General features: G+C 58.0%; 2 protein-coding genes across 5 annotated transcripts; both read left to right on the plus strand.

Moving 5' to 3' along the window:
• Positions 1-959: 959 nt before the first annotated feature.
• GMIP (GEM interacting protein) lies at positions 960-10197 on the plus strand. Of its 4 annotated transcripts, none has more exons than XM_011366696.2 (21): positions 960-1112; positions 1988-2072; positions 2442-2517; positions 2628-2685; positions 2994-3119; positions 3202-3266; positions 3367-3474; positions 3897-3977; positions 4055-4225; positions 4327-4464; positions 4825-5021; positions 5325-5431; positions 5505-5594; positions 5888-5965; positions 6035-6189; positions 6418-6606; positions 6708-6845; positions 6948-7144; positions 7448-7835; positions 9179-9245; positions 9377-10197. In XM_011366696.2, the coding sequence occupies exons 1-21, from the start codon at positions 983-985 to the stop codon at positions 9736-9738; spliced, it is 3006 nt and encodes a 1001-aa protein (XP_011364998.1). In that variant the 5' UTR covers positions 960-982; the 3' UTR covers positions 9739-10197. The 4 variants fall into 4 exon arrangements, with proteins under 4 accessions (XP_011364998.1, XP_023390361.1, XP_011364999.1 ...); XM_023534593.1 differs by having other exon boundaries at positions 5514-5594; XM_011366697.2 differs by lacking the exon at positions 6948-7144 and having other exon boundaries at positions 6418-6566.
• A 526-nt stretch (positions 10198-10723) lies between these two features.
• Positions 10724-13910, plus strand: LPAR2 (lysophosphatidic acid receptor 2). Its single transcript, XM_011366699.2, has 3 exons — positions 10724-11176; positions 12005-12746; positions 13447-13910. Exons 2-3 carry the CDS (start codon positions 12005-12007, stop codon positions 13758-13760), a joined length of 1056 nt encoding a protein of 351 aa, XP_011365001.1. The 5' UTR covers positions 10724-11176; the 3' UTR covers positions 13761-13910.
• The last annotated feature ends 743 nt before the right edge of the window (positions 13911-14653 follow it).

The following is a 14653-nucleotide window of genomic DNA, read 5'->3' on the forward strand; positions in this document are numbered from 1 at the left end:
ATTTGCCTTCTCAAGAGCCAAAACCTTTAGAAAGCAAAGTTATAATCAGTCATTTCCATCTAGAAAGTATGAGTAAAGGATAGAGATACATTTTTATAACTGACAAGTTGCATTGGACAACAGGCTACCAGACGCAGGTCAGCCTTCAGGGCAACCTTCCAAACCCAGTGCTCAGTGGGGAACACTCAACCCTTTCCAGCGCAGACCCCTTGGTCATCCTCAGCAGCCCACCCCTGTCTGGCTTCCACACCAAGTGGAATGTGGCCTGCAGTCCAAGGAAGGCCTTGAGAAGTGAGAGGGGCCAGCTAAGGATGTTCGTCAGCATCAGGTGGGCCTTTAGTGCTGGCCAAGGTCTCCAGAGGGGTAGTGACCCCAGGTCCCACTCCTTAGAGGGGTTGCTGTGGTCGTGTGGAATGTAGGGGGCAACAAATTCCTGATACAATCTGAGGTGACTTGGAGGGGAGCACTCTAGAATTGGGTTTGCCAGGGATGATTCTTTGGGGCCTCAGGTCAGGATCTATGTGCCCCCAGAGAGTAAGTGTTAGTGGTGCTTTTGGCTGCGCTGTAATGCACTGTAATCAAGAGCCTGATCTAGCATTGAAGGTCACCGGGGAGGTTCGGCTGGAATTAGAATTGGACAACAGGCCTGTACCAGGGGCTCCATGGCTCTGGTAGGGCGGAATAGGTTCAGGGGTCCAAGAGACCCCTTGGCAGGGCGGTCACTGGGCGTGTAGAAGGTTCGGGAACAGGTTGACTCTGGGGTCACTCTGGGAAGAGTGTGCGGGGAACCCTGGCCGGGATGGAGTCCTGGAGTGTCCAGGTCTGTGGCATTTCAGCCTGGAGTAGCCGCCCGGTAGGCACTGGCCCGACAGTATCTGGCGACTGGTCGGCCAGGCTGTGGTCTTTGCTTCCGGCCTTTGGGGGCGTGGCCTCCCGCTGAGGGCGTGGATGAGGCGGGGCCTCTGCAGGGCGGGGCGGGGCGATGCAGAAGTCAAGAGGCGTCGGCCCGGCAGGAAATCTGGGGCTAGGCCCCGCCGGCGCGCGCGATCTCATCCCAATCCCAGTCCCCGCCGAGCAGTCCCTGGGCCGGGCCATGGACGCAGCAGAGCCGGGTAGGCGGTCCGGGATACGGGATCCGAGAGGGGCATCCCCCGGCCGTACCCCACTTGCTAAATTGAGGGACCACGGTTGTCTCTGTCTATAGAGCAGGAAGAGGAGTTCCTGAATGGGGAGGACATGGGAATTCTCCATTGTGGGGATCCCCTAATCCTAGAGGGGCCCGGGACGCCAGTCTTTGACCCCCTCCCCCTACGGAGTCTTCACCCCGGATGCCTGGGGGAGAGGGCCCAGGAAGGGGAAGTGGCCGCTTCTGCTTCTGATATTTGTAATGGGGGCAGGGTGTCACAAGGCTGATGAAGAGGGCATCGCTTCAGGATCCCCACCGCGCTCCTCCATAGCCCAGGGAGAGGCGGTGCTGATCTGGACCCCCTAGAAGGGGGCGGGTGGGGTGTGCTGTGGCAGAAATGTGGCAAGGTCTGACTCGTGTTTGGGGTTGTCTTTTGTGTCTCTGCTGTGCATGTTGGGTGTCAGTCGGTCTTTACGTTTCTCCCAGTTTCAGTCTGCCTATGTGTGTTTCTGCCACAGCTCTCTTGCCTGTCTGTCCCACGTGTTATTTCCATCTGTCTGGCCTGAAATCCTTGTGGTTTCATTGTCAAGTCTGCTCTCTTCCCCTAGGGACAGTGTGGCTGCATCTGGGGCATCTGTTTTGTTGCTTTTCTTCTGAGCCCATGCATTTGTGGGTGTCTGCCTTCTGCATTCGGTTGTCAGCCCCACCCAAGCCCAGCTCCCTCCATCCCATCCCACACTCCCCACAGAGTCAGAACTTTCTGTCTATATCGTTCCCCTCTCCCTGTCTCTCCACCCTCCAAACTGCCAGCCAAAGTGCTAAGAGTGGAGGGAGGCTTTGTGTGACACTCCCCTCCCCCAGGGCTACTCCCAGCTCCTGAGAGCAGGAAGAGGTACAGTGACATCTTCCGGAGCCTGGACAACCTTGAGATCTCACTGGGGAACGTGTGAGTCTGAGCCTGGGTCACCCCCAAATCCACTGGAAATCCCCAGAGTAGTCCTAGAACCCTCACGTATCCTTGTGACTCCTTGAAACATTTGATATCCCTATAATCCTACTCTATAGACTCCAAAGTTACTTGTAACCCTTCAAATTCTGTCTCAAGTCCCATAAAAAAATCTCACCTGGTTCCCGGCGCCCTCCCCCCCCCCCCGCCCCCGCCGCTGCCAAAAACACATCCTTCAGAATTCCCAGATACAAGCGATATCTCTGAGGTGATATTCCAGGACCATCCCACAAACTACTCTGTGGTCCCCAGCACCCCTAGGCAGACAGGCTGGGTAGAAGGTGATATCCTGACACCCTTACCTCCCAGGCCCCTTGAGATGCTGGCTGGAGACCCTGCGCTTTCAGAAGACCCAGAGCCTGACAAGACTCCCACAGCTGCTGTAGTGAGTTGTGGGGCCTAGGGGGCAGGGAGGAGGGACCTCTGAGAGGAGGGGTTTTAGGGAGGTGGGCCCCTGCCTTTCAAGTACCTGAACGCTGTCTCCCTCCCCCTCAGACCAATGAAACCAGCCTTTGGAGTGGCCCCTCCCCAGAGGGTCCTGCACCCCTTACAGGTAGGGGGCTTTGAGGCCAGGGGTTGGGGGCAGAAAGAAGTTCTTCCCTCAACAAGTCATCGCTGCCTGCCTGTCCCCTGCACCTGGGACAGTACAGCACCCAGAACAGAGCTGAGCCCCTGCCTTCAGGGAGCCTCTAGTCTGGGTGAGGAATCATTGCAACCTGGGCAAGTCATCACAAAGGGGGATTTTGGGGGAGCCATAGGGTATAAAATAAAGGCCAGTGATCTGGTCTAGGGGCTCAAGGATGGTCAGAGCTCTATGTGAGGTCAGGGTTCAAAGGTCAGAGGTCCACCTATGTGCCCCAGGGGAAGAACTGGACTTGCGGCTCATTCGGACCAAGGGGGGTGTAGACGCAGCCCTGGAGTATGCCAAGACCTGGAGCCGCTATGCCAAGGAGCTGCTGGCCTGGACTGAGAAGAGAGCCAGCCTCGGTGAGGGCCCCTTTCACCCGGCCCCAGGCCCCAGGCAGCACCCGCACCCTACCGGACTCAGACCTCTGCTGTCTCCCTCCAGAGCTGGCATTTGCCAAAAGCATTATGAAGATTGCTGAGGCTGGTAAGGTGTCAATCCACCAGCAGGTAACCATGACCAGCCCCCCTCCAAGAGCCCAAGCCCTCCAGAACCCCAGCCCAACCCTCCTAGATCCTCAACATCCTCCACCACCTCCCCATCCCCCAGAGCCACATGCCACTTCAGTATATCTACACCCTGTTTCTGGAGCACGACCTCAGCCTGGGAGCCCTGGCTATAGAGACAGTGGCCCAGCAGAAAAGAGACTACTACCAGGTGAGAGAACCCTGTCGTTCACAACCACCCACCAGGAAGGCACTGTTACCATTAGTGCCGTTTGGCCGATGAGGAAGCTTAGGCCCCTGGATGCTAAGGAACTTACCCAAGGTTACCTAGCAGGGATTCAAACCAGGCTTCCTGTGCAATTGCAAAACTGTGCTTTTGCTTGTTGGTGGGGCACAGCATGAGGTACTGAGTTTTCCAAGGAAGAGAGCCTTGGCATCTCTAAGTCCGGGCAGAAAAGGATGAGGGGACCACTAAGACTGTGGGGACACAAGGCTAGGGGAGAAGGTCTGGATGAGAAGACCTCTGGGGAGTGCAGACCTAGAAAAGGGTTCTGAGGATGAAAGGCATATGGCTTAAGGGGATGGAAGTACCTGAAGCCCTGAAGCAGCATCCTCGCCTTCCATCCTTGCCAGCCCCTGGCTGCCAAGCGGACTGAAATTGAGAAGTGGCGGAAAGAGTTCAAGGAGCAGTGGATGAAAGAGCAGAAGCGGATGGTGAGGCTCAGGGTGGATGAGAGTGCGCTAGGGGAGGAGATGAAGGGGTGCTTACAGTGCTCCTGCCCCGCCCCCAGAACGAGGCGGTACAGGCGCTGCGGCGGGCCCAGCTCCAGTATATACAGCGCAGCGAGGACCTGCGGGTACGCTCCCAGGCATCCCCCGAGGACCCAGCCCCCCAGGCCTCTCCAGGACCCAGCAAGCAACAGGAGCGGCGGCGGCGCTCCCGAGAGGAGGCCCAGGCCAAGGTGGGACCTCACCCCTTTGCCCCCCGCAGTGCTTCGGTGCCCCCCACCTCTGCCCACGCTGTCCTGTCTCCCACATGCACCTCTGGCCTCGGTTTCTCCAGGTGCAGGAGGCCGAGGTACTATACCAGGCCTGTGTCCGTGAGGCCAACACGAGGCAGCAGGACTTAGAGGCTGCCAAGCAGCGGATCGTGTCTCATGTTCGCAAGCTGGTGCTGCAGGGGGATGAAGTGATGAGGCGGGTGAGACCCTTACCCTCACCTTAGCCCCCTCCTCGTTTTGGCTCCAGCAGAGCGGGTCTCCTCTCCCCCACCCCCATCCCTAAATTGCCTCCAGGATACTAGGACTTGTTCCATCCCCATAGATAGCCCAGTTCCTGCCCTCAGACCCTGACTGCACCTCTGCCTAGGCCCCAATCCCATGGGGTCCTGCCCCCAGGATGACCCAGCGCATCTCTGAGCAGGTCCCCACCCTAGCTGACTGCCCTTGTCCCTAAGCCACCTCCCCCACCCAACCTGCCCCCAAACCCTGACAATGCTGGTGCCTCTAAGGGTCAGCTCCCTGCCTCCACCTCCCTCCCTCTCTCCATCTCCACCTGGCAGGTGACCCTGGGACTCTTCGGGCTGCGGGGGGCACAAGCAGAGCGTGGTCCCCGTGCCTTCGCTGCCCTGGCAGAGTGCTGTGCACCCTTTGAACCCGGCCAGCGCTACCAGGAGTTCGTGCGGGCATTGCACCCAGAGGCCCCGCCGCCCCCGCCACCTGCCTTCTCTTTCCAGGAGTTCGTGCCTGCCCCGCACAGGTGGGCCCCTAGGAACAGGGGCAGGGAGGAGCCCCAGAGACGTGGTGCCAGCCATTGGCATCATGGGGCTGAGAACTCAAAGCTTCAGTACTTGGATTTAGTACCAAAGGCTCATTTTTTGTGTGGGAGGGATGTCCCAGTCCTGGGAGAGCCAGGACTTTGAGGTTTGGCACTGGGCCACGATGCTCATGCACATTAGAGCTTGCAGACCCAAATACTTGGAGTTGGATCCAAGACATGATGCCACGGTGCTGTTACCTTGGCCAGTGTCCTAGTTCTGAGCCCTCAAATCTCTCCTCTCAGCTCCCCTCTAGACGCAAGGAAAAAGCCCTCCGGCCCCTCACCTCCACGGCTGGATGAGAGTGTGGCTGAGCAAGGCCCTTGGGAGGACACAGGCACAAGCTGGCAGGGTGAGTGCAGTGCAGGGTGGGCAGGAGTGGTGCCAGGGAAGGGGGTCTTCCTAACTGACTTGTCCCCTCCTAGGGACTCCAGGCCCCACTCCAGGCAGCGATGCGGACAGCATGGGCGGTGGCAGTGAGTCTCGGTCCCTGGACTCTCCTACTTCCAGCCCAGGTGGGGCCAGGACCTGGCCCTGACCCACTCCTGACCTGTGATCATCCTTCAGCCTCTGGCCAGGCTCTCTCTGCTCTTCAATCTCTGAACTATCCTTTGATCTCTGACCTACCTACACCCCTGACCTATTTCCTCAACCTCTGACCTGTCTGACCCCCATCTTCACCTCTGACCCTTTCTCCAAGGGCATCTGTGGGTGGTTCTGGAAGGCCTGAAAACTAGGAATGTCTCCTTAGCTTGGAGCCTTCTCATAACCCGTGTGACTCCCAACCTATGTGACCCTCTGATACCAGGTCCTGGCACGAGGCGGCTGGTGAAGGTCTCGTCCACAGGCACCGAGTCCTCGGACGACTTTGAGGAGCGAGACCCTGGTGAGGCTGGAAGCAGGTGGGGTGGGGCAGGGGCAGGTGGACCAGGCCCCTGACCCTATTTTCCCACAGATCTGGGAGATGGGCTCGAGAATGGGTCAGGCAGCCCCTTCAGGAAGTGGACACTATCCAGCGCAGCCCAGACCCACCGACTACGGCGGCTGAGGGGCCCAGCCAAGTGCCGCGAGTGTGATGCCTTCATGGTCAGCGGGACCGAGTGTGAGGAGGTGTGGCCTGGGCCGATGACCCAATGCCCTCTGCTGCTGACCCCCATGACCTCCCTGACTCCATGCACCTCCATGACTTGATATTCCTATGACCTTGTTGTCCCTAGAAATAGCCTTGATCTAGCCTTGATGATTTCCCATAAGTTTCCCATTCTCTAAGGATCCTAACCTTCTCTTCCCCTGCTGACCGTCAGTGACCTCCCTGACCCTATAACCTTCTCCCCCCAGTGCTTTCTGACCTGCCACAAGCGCTGCCTCGAGACTCTGCTCATCCTCTGTGGACACAAGCGGCTCCCAGCCCGGACATCCCTCTTTGGGGTCGACTTCCTGCAGCTGCCCAGGGACTTCCCAGAAGAGGTGCCCTTTGTAGTCACCAGGTGCACAGCCGAGATAGAACAGCGCGCACTGGGTGTGCAGGTGCCACCTTGACCCTTGACCTCTGACCATCCCCAGCTGTACCGAGCCCTCTCCATGGCTGGATAACGACCCAGGTATCCATTTCCCACCCTAACCTGCAGGGCATTTATCGGGTCAGTGGGTCCCGGGTTCGTGTGGAACGGCTGTGCCAGGCTTTCGAGAACGGCCGAGCATTGGTGGACCTGTCAGGAAACTCACCTCATGATGTCTCAAGTGTCCTCAAGCGATTCCTCCAGGAGGTAGGTGCTCAGAGGCCAGGGGGCAGGGGGCATGGCGGGCTTAGGCTAAGGAACCTCTGCAGCCAACCCACACTCATGTCCCCCATGCCGTTCCACCCCCAGCTCACTGACCCCGTGGTCCCCTTCCACTTCTACGGCGCCTTCATCTCTCTGGCTAAGGCCCTGCATGCAGACCCTGGGCACGATCCTGGGACCCCCAGTCCCAGCCCTGAGGCTATCCGCTTGCTGAAGACCCTCTTGGTGCAGCTGCCTGACTCTAACTACAACACCCTGCGGCACCTGGTGGCCCATCTGTTCAGGTGTGCACTATCACTGACCTTCTGACCTAAGGCATGGATCTGTGGCCTCTTCCCCGGGCATGTGACTATTGACCTATAACACTGACCCCTGACCTTTGCATGTATTTTCTGAGCCTTAATACATGACTCCTGACTTTGAGTACCTACCCTTGACTTCCGTTGCTGGGCATGTAGCTGCTGGTCTCAAATAGTGACCAGGACCACTGACCCATGACTTGCGCTAGCCTGACCTTCATGTCCTACCCAATGATTGTGCCCTCTGTGCCCTCTGTGCCCTTACCTTTCTCCTCACCCCGTCCCCAGGGTGGCAGCACAGTTCGAGGAAAACAAGATGTCTGCGAACAACTTGGGCATTGTGTTTGGGCCGACACTGCTGCGGCCACCAGATGGTCCTGGGGCAGCTGTCACCGACCCTGGCTCCTGCCTCCTGGACTTTGGGCACCAGGCCCAGCTTGTCGAGTTCCTCATCGTGCACTATGAGCAGATCTTCGGGATGGACGAGCTCCCCCTGGCCACTGAGCCCCTGCCTCAAAACCGGAGCCTGGCCCCTGGCTCCCTCACAACCAGCCCCCAGCCACCACCCCCATGCTTTGCCCCAGATCCCCTGCCCCCAGCCCTGACCTCAGACCCTGAGCCAGACCCAGAGTCCCAAAGTGCACTGGAGAAGCATCCCGAGGCCATGCTCCCCAAGGTAGGAACCCACTGGGCCCACAGATAGGAGGGGCTTTTCTTCATTTCGTCCTCTCACTTTCTCCTGTCTTCCTTCCTTTCCCTTTAAAATTTCCTCTTTCATTCCTTCCTTATTTACCCTGTTCTTGTTCTAAAAGGAAAAGTGAGGAATGGAGTGGTGGGCAGTAATGGAGAAACAACGGGGTACAGCCCTGCAGAAGTAGTAACATGATCATTCCTTCAGAATATGTATTGAACACCTACTGTGTGCCAAGCATTGTTCTAGGCATTACAGATATATTAGTGAGCAGAATATTCAAAGACCCCATTCTCTTGGTTCCCGCATTCTCCTGGGAAAGAAAGCAACAATAAACAATTAATATACAGAGTCAGTTATGTAGGATGTTACAAGGTGATAGGTACTATGGAGAAAAGAAACAGTAGCATACATACGTAATGGCTATCAGGGCCACTGAGGCGGCGGCGAGAGTTGACAGGCAATTTGTAGCAGTAAGTAGGATGGTAGTAGGGGTGGGTCTCATGGAGAAGGTGGATTTGAGCAAAGACTGGAGAGATGTGGAGGAGGAGTAAGCCACGTGGAGATCAGGAGACGTGTGTTCCAGGCAAACGGAAAAGCCAGTGCAACAGCTCTGGGGTGGGAGCATGCCTGCTGTGTGCAGGGCACGGCTTTATGCTGTAATGAGGGGAAGGTAGTTGGAAGTGAGGCGAAAGAGAAGCCTGTGGGCCACCACCTACTTTGCACAGGTACTTTACAGGCTTACTGTCATCCTCGCCACAGCCCTGAGTGGTGGATACTTTTAGTGAAAAACATTTATACGTGAGACTCCAATGGGGGTTTCTCTGTCCCTCATTTCCTGCTACACCTACCATTCCTGAGTACACAGCATCCCAGAGCCGGGAAAGGGGCTGTTGGTGCACTGTGGGACTCTGAGCACTGGAATGGCTCAGAAAGTGCTCAGGACAGGATCTGACACAGAACAGCAGCTGCTGTTAGCATTTAACTAAAGGCAGAACAGAGAGAATACACAGCTAAAATGTGGGCATAAGGTCACAGAGAACAGAGCAGGAAGGAGATTCCTATCCTAGTGTGGAGATGGCAAAGTCACAACCCGGCCTGGCCTTTGGCTAAACAAGGGTGTTCCTGCCCTCATGGACCCCACAGTTGAGACTAATGCTGCTCTGCACAGCGGGACAAGCAGTCCCCGAATTAAGGGCATCATCTCTCCCTAGACACCAAAACTACAAAGGAAATTGCATGTCCAGGAACAAACCCTCAGTTCTCCAAAAGTCTCAGAGAACTGGGATTTTATTGTTAGGATCTTGGTCTTGGGTTTCTCTCTGCAGATTCCAACTCCACAGAGTGACCCAAGAGAGGAAGTGGCTGAAGACACCAAAGACGAGAGAGGGGAAGGTGAGTGTGTTGAGGAGTAACTCCGGTGTTCTGGGGGTGCCCCTGCCTGGGGTAGCTTGGCTGAGAGATGACTCCCAAGGGAATATCCAGAGGACTTAGGGGTGCTCAGCACTGACCATTCCATCCCACAGTGTCCAGCCAAGGCCCCGAGGACTCACTCCTGGGGACACAGTCCCGTGGCCACTTCAGCCGCCAGCCGGTGAAGTATCCCCGGGGCGGTGTGCGGCCTGTCACCCACCAGCTGTCCAGCTTGGCCCTGGTGGCTTCCAAATTGTGCGAGGAGACCCCTGTCACATCAGTGCCCCAAGGGAGCTTGCGGAGGAGGGGGCCCAACCCTACCACTGCCTCTCCAGAGGGCAGCCCCTTGCGCCGCACCCCACTGCCCAAGCATTTTGAGATCACCCAGGAAACAGCCCGGCTGCTCTCCAAGCTGCACAGCGAGCCTGTGCCCAAAGCCACTTGCTGCCCAGAGGAAGCCGAGGACCATCTCTGACTTTCCCAGCACTGACCAAGTGGCCCAAGACTGAGGAGATGGATCCATTTCTTCCTAGGAGTTCAATGTTGGGGGGTCTGGAGAGTTCTCATAAGGAAAAACTACATGGCCTAGGAGGAAACTAAAACATTTTTGGGGACAATGTATCAGAATCACCCCATGAGACGCAGGTCACTGCCAAACATCAGGGCCACTCAGGATCAGAGGTCACTCAGGGTCAATACTCAGGTTCAATACAGGTCACAGGATCCTTGGGGTCCACCCCAGTCTCAGACTCCTGGAACAGAGGTGCCTTTTGCTACTTTGGTTGTGGCCACTTCCCACTTCCCCACCTCTGCCTGCCTCCTTAGGCTAACTCCAAGTGACCAGCTCTTGGAGGTGCAGAGGGACAGGCCAGATGACATCCTGGTAGTGCGTGGAATCTGATGGCCTCTGAATAAACTGTCTTTATACTCTTGAGTGTCTGTCTTTGCCAGGTGAGGGCAGCATTCTCAGGCCCCATTTTACCCATCAGGGAAACGAACACCCCTTTTCTTTGAGTATCTACAGGCAGTCGGGGCTGGACCTGGGCACCGGGCTGAGTCACGCTGGCCTGGCCCTCCCAGAGCTCTGCGTCCCTGAGCCGGTCCTGCATAATCGAACAAAGAGAACAGAGTGCAGATAACCGGGACAATGGGGCTGTGTGCTCTGGGCCGTGGGAGCCCAAGGCCGCCACAGGCTTGGGCAAGCCAGGGGACAACGACGCCGGGGACGGGGGCAGGGCTGCGAGAAACTTGAATTCGGCGGGATGGTCAGCTGGGGTCACAGGTCTGCGAGTACTGGGAGGCAGCGGGGTGCAGTAGCTCGGCGCCGGCGAAGCCGCATGGGGCGGGGGTCCGGGCGGTGGGAGCCCAGTCGGATCAGGGCGTGGCTTGGAACTCGGAAGCGGATTGGACGCGAGAGAGCGGGGTGGGGCCGGGTCGGGGGTGCAGACCCTGGGACCACCAGAGGTGAGCCCGGGCGGCGTGAGGTCACGGTGGGAATTCTCCCGCTGCAAGTGACTTAGCTGTCCCGAAGGCCCGAAACTGGGGGCGCGTGAGGTGTGCGGGGACAGGGTGGTGGTCCCGCGCCGGAAGTGGAGAGGGGCGACCGAGGGGCCGCGAGGCAGGGAGGAAATAAGGGGGCTGTGGTTCCGGCGACCCTGCCCTAGCTCGGCCGCGGAGGCGGGGCTTCTCCAGGTGGCAGGGACGGGGCGGGGCGGGGCTGCTCCAGGTGGCGGAGGCGGGGCGCTAGCGACCCGCGGATAGGGAGCGGCGGGGCGGGACCCCGCCTCCCGCTCTCTTTGCCGCCTGCGCTAGGCGCACCCAGACTCTCCCGCAGCAGTTGCTGAGCCATGGGTCTCCCGCCCACCCTGAACTCCCGCGAGGCCGCCCCGTCTGCAGCGTGACGGGCGGCCCAGGTGAGGCCCGCACGGACGGGGGCGGGTGGGTGCGGGTGCCGGGGAGGGCGCGGCACGTGCCCACGGGGCCCAAGCGCCACGCCCTCCTCCCCTCCCCCTCTCCCGGTCCTCCCTTAGCCTGGCGGCTGCAGGAGGCCCCGCCAGCCACCGCCTCCCTGACTGCCCTCTTTGTTGCGGAGGCCACCGGGGTCCTCCATCCCACCCGGTACGGCCCGATTCCCCGCTCGTTTCGGGAGCGCTCGAGCCCAAATCCCTCAGCCCAACTTCTGGGGCCGTCTCGCAGCCCACCCCGGTCTCCCCAGCCACTTCCACGCCCCAGCACTGACCGCTTGCAGGGGCCCAGCAGTGACCCCACCCTGCGCACACGTGCCCCCTGGGCTCTGCTTTCTGCAGTGACTCAGACACCGAACTGACCTTCCCCTACTTTCACAGCTCACACCCCTTCGTCCTGCCCTAACCGTCCCTGCCACCACCACAGATTGGACTCAGATTGGCAGCACATGAGCAGGCGGGTTTTGTTTTAGGTTAAAAAAGGGAAACTAACTGGAAAATAAAAATAAATAAATGAATAAGCCCAGCCAGTCATTTGATTTGGGAGCTATCTTTGTAAGAGTCTTACTAGTAAGTAAGCGACAGCTGTCTCGCCCTCTCCCCAATTCATGGAGCCCCTCTCCACTTCCAGGTCACCTTGGTCCCTACTCCCACCACTTTGCCCTGAGGCATTTGAATTTGAGACCCTTGCCCTTCCTGTGCTGATCCTCCGCTCCGGATGCTGCTCCTTCTGACAGGTGCTGCCTGCATCATTGACCTTTTCTTCTGTGCCCCCAGATGGTCATCATGGGCCAGTGTTACTACAACAAGACCATAGGCTTCTTCTACAACAACAGTGGCAAGGAGCTCAGCTTCCACTGGCGGCCCAAAGATGTGGTTGTGGTGGCGCTGGGGCTAACTGTCAGTGTGCTGGTGCTGCTGACTAACCTGCTGGTCATCGCAGCCATCGCCTCCAACCGGCGCTTCCACCAGCCCATTTACTACCTGCTTGGCAACCTGGCTGCAGCCGACCTCTTTGCCGGCGTAGCCTACCTCTTCCTTATGTTCCACACTGGCCCACGCACAGCCCGGCTCTCACTCCAGGGCTGGTTCGTCCGGCAGGGCCTGCTGGACACAAGCCTGACAGCATCAGTGGCCACACTGCTGGCCATCGCTGTGGAGCGGCACCGCAGTGTGATGGCTATGCAACTGCACAGTCGCTTGCCCCGCAGCCGTGTGGTCTTGCTCATTGTGGGTGTATGGGTGGCCGCGCTGGGCCTGGGGCTGCTGCCCGCCCACTCCTGGCACTGCGTCTGTGCCCTGGACAAATGCTCACGCATGGCCCCCCTGCTCAGCCGCTCCTACCTGGCCGTCTGGGCCCTGTCCAGCCTGCTCGTCTTCCTGCTCATGGTGGCAGTCTACACCCACATTTTCTTCTACGTGCGGCGGCGAGTGCAGCGCATGGCAGAGCACGTCAGCTGTCACCCCCGCTACCGCGAGACCACGCTCAGCCTGGTCAAGACTGTTGTCATCATCCTGGGTGAGTGGGACACCACTTTCCCCCCGACTCCTCCAAGAGCTGATAGAGCATGATGGGAGATGATTTGGGTGGGAAATCTTCTCCAAGGAGGTGATATCTGAGCAGAGACCTGGATGCTGGCAAAGGGAAGAGAGCCCCAGGCAGCGCCCGGCCAGCACCTTCAGAGATGAGAGGTGGTCAACATGGCCTCAAAAAGCCCAGATAGGAGTCTGTTGTTGTTCTGAGGTCAGTGGGAAGCCCTTATGAGTTTTTAGCAGGGAGTAACGGTCACTCTGGCTGTTGAAATTTAGGATGATCTATGTGGGGGAGGTGGCAAGAGGCCCTCCCATTAGGATATACCCCCCCCCAAGAATATGGAGCAACTCTTCCCAACGATCCCCTCCCCCCTCGAGTAACTGGCCTGTCCCATGGTGATCTCCTTTCCCCCATAGAACAAATCTCCATGTAGAAACCTACAAGGCGCTAGCCACGGTGTACCAATTAAGAAAGGTGTCCCTTCTAGCAGACAAATGAGAAAGGTGTCCCCTCTTAGCAATTCTGTCCCATCATGCTGCCAAGGCAGCAAGGTAGGCTGCCGTGGCACTGCGAACCACAACCGTTGTCCAAGTTCTCGACAACCTCCCGCCAGCCCTGAGCTCAGAACTTTGAGTGGCAGGCCCCCCAACAGCTGGCCCTGCTCACCTCAGGTTCCATCCCACAGGGGCATTTGTTGTCTGCTGGACACCAGGTCAGGTGGTGCTGCTCCTGGATGGTCTGGACTGCAAGTCTTGCAACGTCCTGGCTGTGGAGAAGTATTTCCTACTCTTGGCCGAGGCCAACTCACTGGTCAATGCCGTGGTGTACTCATGCCGCGATGCTGAGATGCGCCGCACCTTCCGCCGCCTCCTCTGCTGTCTGTGCCTCCGCCGGTCCACCCACAAGTCTGCCCGCTACACACCCTCTGCCCGGACAGGTGCCAGCACTAGCATCATGCTCCCTGAGAATGGCCACCCCCTGATGGACTCTACCCTTTAGCAGGACTTCAGCAGGATGGAGCAAGAACCAGATTACACCCCTGATGACTTGTGGATGTGCCTGGCTCAACAATGTGAGGGATAGAATTAAAAGCAGATCCTTGGTCTGGATGGCATGCCACCACTTCCAGGCCTCCTCAGACACACAAGCTCTGCCCGCTCCGGGGCCTGGGGATGTAGGATCATCTCCAGGTGCCCGGGAGAGTGTCAGATGGGGTGCAGGGATTTGGCTCTTCAATCATCTCAGGTTCAGGGGTTTTTAACAGACATTTTTCTGTTTTTACGGCACATCCCTGGTAAATTCTGTGGACTGCTTCCTTGTCTGTGGTCATGTGGGTGTTAAAGGTGGGAGACATGAGGACTCTCTCGGGCCACGCTGATGAGGACAGACCATGGATGCACCATCTGCCTGAGACTGATTCTGCAGGGACACAGACTGAGGGGTGCTGAGTGGGAGCCGAGTAAGGTTTGTGGCCCCTTACAGCCTCTGGGGCTTTCCTGTCCGTGTAGACTTGAGGGTGTCCATGGGAAAGGCATGTTAAGGAGTAAACCGTTTTTTTCTCTGAGGTCTCCAAAGCACTTTCTGTCATCAAGTCAGCCTGCCGCTGTGTCCCAGAATTGTCCATCTCAGCTTTAGCTGGGTAGTGATCCTTCAATATGGCATCTCCTCAGGCCTATTCTCATTCCCCTTTAGTCTCTGGCTGGCTGTTACTCCATCTGGAGTCTCGCTCCTGTTCCCTCTTGCCTGTCTTCACGTGTTCCCACCCCTCCATCTTGCTGCCTGCCTGTCTCCATCTGGAGCCCAGAGTAGTTTGTGGTCCAGGCGAGTGCCCTCTCTCCCACCTGCCCTTTTGTCCGAGTCCAGGTTGTTAACAGTCAGCTGTGTCTATCCCA

The sequence above is a fragment of the Pteropus vampyrus genome, unplaced genomic scaffold, assembly GCF_000151845.1.
Source record: "Pteropus vampyrus isolate Shadow unplaced genomic scaffold, Pvam_2.0 Scaffold126, whole genome shotgun sequence".
Classification (NCBI taxonomy): Eukaryota; Metazoa; Chordata; class Mammalia; order Chiroptera; family Pteropodidae; genus Pteropus; species Pteropus vampyrus.